A 9190-nucleotide genomic window follows, 5' to 3' on the forward strand; every position below is an offset into this window, starting at 1 on the left:
AAGGTTTTGAAGAGGCTAAGGGAAATGAAGCTGTTCGCTAAGTTCAGCAAGTGTAAGTTTTGGTAAAGGGAAATTGGATTTCTAGGACACTGAGTTTCGGAGCAAGGTGTGTCCGCCGACCCAGAAAAGATCGCCGCAATACAGGATTGGCCGAAGCCAACGACCGCGTCAGAAGCAAGGAGTTTCTTAGGCTTGGCAGGCTATTACCGGAAGTTCGTAAAAGGGTTTTTGTCCATCGCGAAACCTTTGACATGACTTACCGGGAAAGGAGTACCATTTATATGGAGTGAAGAGGTAGAAGAAGCTTTCAGGAAGTTAAAGGGAGCACTAACATCAGCACCAGTGTTAGCCCTACCTGAGCCAAATCAACCGTATTCTGTGTTTACAGATGCGTCAAGAGTTGGAGTTTGATGTGTGTTGATGCAAGGAGATAGGGTGATCGCCTATGCATCTAGACAGTTAAGGAAGCATGAAGAGAACTACCCCACACATGACCTGGAGATGGCAGCCGTAGTATTTGCGTTGAGGATATGGAGATCATATTTGTATGGAGAAGCTGTTCAGGTATTTACAGACCATCAAAGTCTTAAGTACTTGTTCACGCAACCAGATCTTAATCTGCGCCAGAGGAGATGGATGGAGTTCGTAGCTGACTACGATTTGAAGATTCAATATCACCCAGGCAAAGCGAATGTAGTAGCAGATGCGCTAAGCCGAAGAAAAGCACAAGTTGATGTCGAGAAGGACGTGGAGTCTTTAGCTGAGGAATTGAAGAAGGTAAGGCTTTTAGCCTTGGAAGGTGAATCTAGTGAGCCGTTGGGTTTACAAGCTGTAACTCAAGTGAGTCTACTACAACGAATTCGTGAAGAACAACCCAAAGACGAGAACCTGAAGAAGATCATCGGGGAGTTGTAGAGTTCAGAAGGACCAAATGCTAGTGGTTATCATCTAGCTGATGATGACACTTTACTTCTCAATGGGAGAATAAATGTACCTGATCGGAACGGACTACGAGAGGTGATATTAGGAGCCGCCCATAGCTCAGCATTGAGTATACACCCGGGGAGCACCAAGATGTACAAAGATGTGCGTAGGTATTATCATTGGCCTGGACTGAAGAGAGCAGTAGCGAAATGGGTAAGCCAATGTGATTCATGTCAACGAATCAAGGTAGAGCATCAAGTGCCAGCAGGATTGCTTCGCAACTTGCCCATACCGACTTGGAAATGGGACTCTATCTCAATGGATTTTATTACCGGCCTACCAATAAGGAAAGGACGAACCAATGACGCAGTATGGGTAGTGGTTGATCGTTTAACCAAGGTAGCCCATTTGGTTCCAATAAAGAGTACGGACCAAGCACCCGTTTTGGCAGAGAAGTATGTTGATGAAATTTTGAAGTTGCATGGAGTGCCAGCAAACATTGTCTCTGATCGCGATCCCAAGTTTGCATCACTATTTTGGCAAGATTTGCAGAGAGCGTTGGGAACAGATGTTCATATGAGCACCTCATTTCACCCAGAGACTGACGGACAGACGGAGAGAACTATTCGAACCATAGAGGACATGATCCGACTATGTGCGCTAGAATGGTCATCAGATTGGGAGAAAAATTTACCATTGGTGGAGTTCGCGAATAACAACAGTTATCACTCGAGCACCGGCATGTCGCCATTTGAAGCCATGTACGGAAGGCCGTGCCGAACACCTTTATGTTGGACGGAAGTTGGAGAGCGGACAAGTTTCAATCACAAGTTGATTGATGAGACAACGGAGAAGATCAAGTTTATTTGCGAAAGCATGAAGAAAGCTCAGGACCGCCAGAAGAAGTACGCAGATCGTAAAAGGCGGGAAGTGGAGTTTCAAGTTGGAGACATGGTGTATTTGAAGGTTGCACCACAAAAAGGGAAGGACCGTTTTGGCAAAGTGGGAAAGCTTGGGGTAAGGTTTATTGGACCGTACCGGATTGAGAAAAGAGTTGGCGAGGTAGCCTATCGGTTATTCCACGTTTCACAACTACGGAAGCATGTGCCAGATCCTAGAATGATTGTGCCCGAGCCTATCGAGCAGTTGGAGCCAAATCTCACATACCCCGAAGGACCGTTTGGAATAGGACAAAGGAGAACCCAGAAATTGAAGAACAGAAGCATTCCTCAAATCCAAGTATTCTGGAGAAAGCAGAACCGTAAGGTCACCACATGGGAAGATGAGGACAGGATCCGTGCCAAGTATCCTCAGTTGTTTGTCGAAGAAGATGAAGCAGGACCATCAGAATCCTAGGGAATTCGGGACGAATTCTATTAAGGGGGGGGAGAATGTAGTGACCCTCACCCAGGGGTAAATTTTTGACGTGATTTCAAGTCCAAAAGACCGAGAAAAGAAGACGGCAAGAAAAGCTGAAAGTTTGATGAAGGGAAGTCCGAGAAAAGTTTAACGGACCAAGAATTGGCCGAGTCGTCCGAGACGTACCACCCGTACTGCCCGAGACGCATCGTCCGGCAGTTGCCGAGAAATGCCGAGAGTACCGAGTACCCGAGAAAGCGTCGAGTACTCGAGGAAGTTACCGAGTGCTCGAGGAAGTTGTTGAGTACTCGAGGAAGTTGCCGAGTATCTGAGAAAGTGTCAAGTACCCGAAGGAAGTTGCCGAGTATCTGAGAAAGTGTCAAGTACCCGAAGGAAGTTGCCGATAGATGCCGATAGTTGCCGAGAGAGCTGCCAAGGATCGACGACGATCGATCGAGAATATTAAAAGTCTTCCCCACCGAAAATTGTTTAAGTCAATGAAATTAGTGGGATTAATATTTTAATCATGAAGACTTAGTGGAGTTACTGGGATGAATATTTTATTCATGAAGACTTAGTGGAGATTAGTGGAGGATTAAAGAATTCAAGGAAACTAAGTGGAAATCAAGGTGGCTAATCAAGATTCTTCCAAGTGTTGAGTGTTACTCTAATACACACTAATGAGGAGAGTGCATGCGACTCTCAATGGTTGCCTCCACCGCCCATTCACTCTATAAATAAGCTCTCATTCCTCTTATTTTCTCACAAAGAAAGAAGGGGTAAGTTGAGAGAGTTTGGGAGAGAAAGAAGAAAAGAGTGAGTGTTGCGAGAGAAAGAAGAAGGTGTTGCGAGAGAAAGAAGAAGGTGCAAGAGAAATATGTCGACCAACGACCATCAACATTAGATCGTTAAGGAAATCGATTCTAACCGAAGGAGAGATCCGAGTTGCCGCGAGAAGAGCTTCATCAAAGGAGATCATTCGTCGACGGTTTACAGTGAGTTCAGGCACATATTTCCATTGGCTTAGATGGATAGTTAAAGACTTCCATCTAGTGCGCGGTTTTGCATGTTACATGTAGATGCATTTACTTGAAGTTCTTTTATGTTTTCTTGTTTAAATGCATGCGCGCTGAGGTTGTGCTAGTTACTAGACCGAAATGATCTAGTAACAAAGGCGAGAATTGGTTGAGATACTTGTAAGATTATGGGTTTAAAAACCAGATAAACTCAAGTATAAACTTCGGTGAGATCTTAAAGCGTTTTAGTCCGCGAGAAATTCCGGCTAAGCGGTGTAAGATTTGGTATTGCTATCCTTCCCATTCCGTGCCACATGCAGCCGCGACATGCAACCCATGTTCATGTGTGTGCAGGGTTGGGAAAAAAGAGCTCGGAGGTTACTGGGCTCGCTACCCTGGCCGAGGCTATCTACACGACGGTGTAGTAGTGAATGATATCCAAACGTGTACCTTTGTGGTTGCGATTTGTAGAAATCATGAGGGGTTGGGGAAGAGGGATACATAGCGGGCCCAAATAAATTAAACTTGTTAAAAACTGATGTTTTATTTCTAGTTATACTATTGCATGTTGTTGCATGTTGTTGTTTATGGTTGCATGTAGTTGCGATTATTGGTTGAGTGATTTCTGTTAGCTTGATAGCTTCTGCATGTCATCTCTGATGGTTGTTGAGTTGTTTTGCTTGCTTGCATGTTAATCGCTTACTTGCTTGTTAATTGCTTATGCCTGCATGTTTCTTATCTATGCTTGCATGTTGCTTATTCATGTTCGCATGTTGTTGTATTTGCGTGCATGTTGACTGTTAATGGGGAATTGGGGTTTGGGATTTATTTCTCTGCAGGAACCCTGAGCTCACTAAGTAATCTTAGATTACTTATGATAATATTGTTATTCTGCAGGTAACCCTAGAGGGAACTAGAGGGCGTGGTGAACGATAGGACTCCGGAGTAGTTTTCTTTTTGGTGTCTATTGTAAAATTCAAAGTATGTTTATTTGCGAACCAAACTTTGGCATTAAGCCTTGTGAACTTTTATGTGTAATCGGTTGTAGTAACTCTTTTAAGTTTTATTGAATCGGATTTTCTTTTAAATCGAGCGAGTCGTACTGATATAGACTTAGTCCGCGTCGGCTCAACACACGGCGTGTCTGTAGGGTTGCAAAACCTTAAGGATGGACCGTGTGGTCGGGAACCTCACCGAGGGACTGGTCGAAGGGCCTGATTCGTTCTCGCTCTTGGTCGGGCCTTTGATGAACGTTCCCATAGTAGCGTCCCGGCGCCGTCTGATGGCCTAGGTGGTCATAGTGCGGTTCGGGGGCGTTACAGTCGACTACACCGCTTTGGACTTCCCCACAATGATAAGCTTTATCACGCCCTAAGTTTCCTATTCTTTCGCAACTATCCTTATCCCACATGGATTGCCTTTTCCGCAAGTTTTCGTTTTTCTCGAGCTTCCATAATCGTGAGTCGGTCTAATTCCTTCACAAGGATTCCGAGTTCAGGGCCATCCATCGGCCCATAGTCATAACCGCATTACTGTTGGCCTATCAGCCTAGTCCATCGTTCACTAATAACTTCTGTACCATCCAACAGTTTGTGGTTCCGACAGTCCTTTTCCAAATCCCACTTCACGGTCTACTCTCACTGGTCACTCCACTATTGCCATTTTCATTTGGGTTCCTTTTCTTCAATTCAAACATCTGTTCACAACTGTCACTTTAGTAGTCTCAAACTCTCCATTTCTATTTCTTGGTACATTCAGATTACCATGGACTAACTAGTCCGTCATTCATCGTGGACGGGTACATCGTTCATCGAGACCATAATTTGCTGTGAACGATACAATCGTCCTTCTTAGACGTATTATTCTTGGAACGCCGCACATACCGTGTGAATAGCGTGTCCGATGCCCCAATACCATTTGGTTACCCAAAGACGCTTGTTACAGGAAACCCCTTATCATATGTAAAATTGACTTTGTTTTTGATGGATGTAAATCGATTGCGAACATTTGTATCGATGAGCTTGACCAAACAGAGAGCTGGGAGGGGAGGTTCTCAATGACTCTGTTTGCTACGTTCATGCCATAGCTGATAGATAGTGGCTTGGAAAGTGTATTGTATGGTGAAGAGGCGGATACAGTCACAACCGGTGTTGTTGATGACAGCGAGGAGGTGAAACTATTCCAGAGAGAAATCTGCTCCAAGCAGTCTTACCGTAAGAGTGGACCAGACTTCTTCAACATAGTGGCAGGTGAAGTAAAGATGGCTCCTTGTCTCCTCTTCACCATAGAAAAGGCAGTTAGGATGGTGTGATGGGTTCATTTCCGCCGGCGGTCCCCTGTCGATAATCTATTTTGAACTGCCAACCAAGTTGAGAAAGCATATTTAGGCGAAGCATTCGCAAACCAGACTCCATGATACCAGTTTGTTGACAACAAAAGGACATTAATGAAGGTGTCTCTGGAAAATATGGAGTTCTCGCTGTAAATACTACAGGCGTGATGCACCGACGGAGGTGTCGCCACAATAACCAGCAATTATAAAATTAATACATGTCTATCATCTCTAAAACTATCAGCGATTGATTTCTTATAAAATTATGTTGTCCGTTCAGCTCTTCTTGCTTTAATTTTTAGTCACAGTCGCTGGGATAACGATCAACAAAAGAACATGCCCTATTCACTTAAATAATTCGGGGTTTTTTGGATCCAGAGTTAAGCAAAATCTAAGGCGTTTAAGTTTTTTAAAAGATGAGTGAGTCAATAATGATAATGGAAGGAATGAACTGTCTGAAAACGCGATGGATATATCGCGGATAGCAATGTTAGCATTTGTTGTTTGGTTAAGTTCGCCATCGAATTCTTGTGGCCGACATTATAATCTTTGCAGCACCGTCTTTGTATTCAGCATGTATCGTGGTGAGGTCTTTTACGTTCCAATTCCAAATCCGAAAACGCAGAACTCGAGTGATTGGTCTCACTTGGTCGAAATTGGGATGGTATCAGTGTGCGGCATGTCATACTATGGTCACACCATAGAATTGTGAATCTATGAATTCTCGTTGGTCGCTGGGTTATTGGCCGTCATGCTACTCTCTTGTCTGCCAGTTGATGTACGTGTTCAACAGGTTATCTACGCCGATTTTGTATTGTTTTTTGTTGGGTATTTAGGTTACCAGCGACCTTTTTGGATTGCTTGTGTTTTCATAGCAGCCTTGATCCTTCTCAATACTCTTCTTTTCCAATGACTAATTCTTCGTCTTGATCATCATCTCAAACCTTCGTAGGAGGAGGAGAAGTTTCATTATCTCAACGTTTAGGGATTTACTTTGCTTTGTTTTAACTTTTAATTTTTCTTATATCATCTAGCTACTGTGAATATAGAACAACATCCCTTTTTTTTGTCAACTATTGCGCCACAACAGGCCGGCCCGTTAACCTAATCCCTACATTAGTAGGGAGCAGGGCTCGATCCCTAGTGTGATGGTGCCTTGTGCATTAAGGACTTATCATTAGTCACTACACTAAGGTCACTTCACCAACATCCCCTTTTTTTACGTGTCAGTTTCTTTATTTCATTTATTTTTCCTAATTAAAAATCGCTAGGCGTTAGTCGGGCGGTGAGGGAGGGCCTAGCGATTAATCGAAAAATCGGATTTAAATCGGGGATTAATCGGGGACTAGTTTTAGTGGTTTCTTATCTATGTATGTCTATTATATATTAAATCTGTAAAATATTACCAAGAGTTATCATTAGTCCAGCGGTTTTCACATGTAATTAAGTTCCACAGATCACGAGTTCGAACCCTATGTTCTAATATTACGCTTTTTTAAACTGTTTTTTAATAATGCAAAATGACGAAAATGCCCTCGTCTTCTTCCTCTTTTGTCTCGACCTGTAACGATCTGAAAACCCCAATTTAAAGCTGCCTCTTCATTTTTCTTCAATTATTAGTCGTTTTATCTTATTTTTATCATAGTTTCGGCCATTATATCATAGATCTATGAAAGAAAATCATTTTTAGAAGTTCAAAGCCCTCAAATTTTTTTTTTTTGATTTTTCCGATTAACTGGCCGATTAGGCTGAATTCCCGGCGGTAAGGAGCCGCCCAGCGTGTAACCGGCGATTACACGGGCGCCTAGACCGATTTTTAAAACAGGGATTAAACTTAATCAACTTAATAAGTATACTATGAACGGCTAAATTAAATCTAATATCAACAATAATTAAATTTTAAAGACGTTTCTTCAACGTAATTGATACTGTCGCTTTAATTACTCCCATATAAATAAACAACGGCTGTACTATCGTTCATCCATCAAAACCAAGCTGGATAAAGATACATATTTGAAGTTTTGTTCCCTAGTGCAATATCTCATCATGTCTATCAAAAATGTTGTTTTTCTTCTTGCAGCCATATGCGTTGTGGTCTCGGTAAGTGCTCAAATAACACAGTTTCCGGTTCCGTTTCCTTTCCCATTTCCATTTCAACCAATTCCAGATGTGCCAGGATTACCTGATATAACAAAATGTTGGTCAGTAGTGATGGATATTCCTGGATGCGTTACTAAGATTGTTCAATCGATATTCACTGGAAAGTTCAGTAACATAGGTCCTGCTTGTTGCAAAGCATTTTTAGATGCGGAAGCCAATTGCATGCCGGAAATTCCATTTAATCCATTTTTTCCTCCTATACTAAAAGAACAATGTTTAAGAACTGCTAGTGCTGGTGCAGCCCCTCCTACTCCAAAATAGAGTTTAGACTTTTATAATCTGTCAAAATTTATAATAGTTTAGCTAATTCAACATGTTCAACTCCAAAAAGAAAAAAAAATACAACGATATTATTATATTGAGAAGTTTTTTTTTTAACCGTTGTTTTAGTTATCCTTCAGTTGACATGAATAGCACCGTTCAATTGTACCATATCTCATCGAACATGGAGTCCATCACTACAAGAAAACATGCATTTTGGGACTCCAGTTTGTGACTACTTTTTTGGTCACAAAAAAAGCGTGCCTCATTTTAGCAACTCTTTGGGATTTTAAAAATGTAATTTGACAATATTGAATGACTAGTATGTTAATTTAACCAATTTTGCATTGATTTTAACTAATACATTTATATATTGTTTTTTAAAAAATAATTTTACATGTTTTAGTTAAAAATTTTGTAAACAACAAGTCATGTAGAAGATGGTACATAGGTTTTCAATGTAAGGGTATGTAAGTTAGAAAAAATTTTACCAAGTCATTGTTTTGCCACTTAAAATTAAAGATATACTTCACAGTTGAACTATATGTGCTTCTAAATGCTCATTGCCTATTTATTCTAGTCACTTTTTTCTTTCTTAATTCTAAATCATAATTTTAAAAATTCTAAACGAATTAATAATGTAACTTATAATCAAAATTGAAATCAATCCAAAAATTCAAATTTTTTTTATTTATAGATCTAATCGATTTAAATTAAAATAAAATCTAATACTTTATAAATCCTAAACTCCTAATTTCCGAATTGTGATACAACATGATGGCAAATTACCATAATTTACCAAAAAGAAAAAGAAAAATAAAGAAAACATCTCATTGGCTAATCTTAAATGGCAAGGATTGTCTTTTGGTGTGTCATCCACCGTTGATAGATTCAATCGAATGGACAAAAATCATCTTTGCTTTTCCTTCCCTTCTCTTCCTTTCCTTCTTTTCATCATATCTTGCGAGAAAATCAATTTTATTTGTTTATTCTTTCTCTCTTCTGTTCTATTTGCCCCCTTCTTCTCTTGGTTAAGTGAAATCTAGAAACTCAAAAAATCAATATTTATCAAAAAAAACTCAGAAGATACCAAGTCTTCATGGGCAGAGCCAAACGCTTTCTCTGCGCCGGCCACCAT

At 40.9% G+C, this 9190-nt stretch overlaps 1 protein-coding gene across 1 annotated transcript; it reads left to right on the forward strand.

Moving 5' to 3' along the window:
* LOC109132886 lies at window positions 7678-8052 on the forward strand. The gene has a single exon (XM_019245347.1). It carries the CDS (start codon window positions 7678-7680, stop codon window positions 8050-8052), a length of 375 nt encoding a protein of 124 aa, XP_019100892.1.

This window comes from Camelina sativa, chromosome 5 (assembly GCF_000633955.1).
Source record: "Camelina sativa cultivar DH55 chromosome 5, Cs, whole genome shotgun sequence".
Taxonomy (NCBI): domain Eukaryota; kingdom Viridiplantae; phylum Streptophyta; class Magnoliopsida; order Brassicales; family Brassicaceae; genus Camelina; species Camelina sativa.

Bases quoted from the DNA above. Each gene is read 5' to 3' on its own strand.
- LOC109132886 (XM_019245347.1), top strand. From the start codon at position 7,678: ATGTCTATCAAAAATGTTGTTTTTCTTCTTGCAGCCATATGCGTTGTG.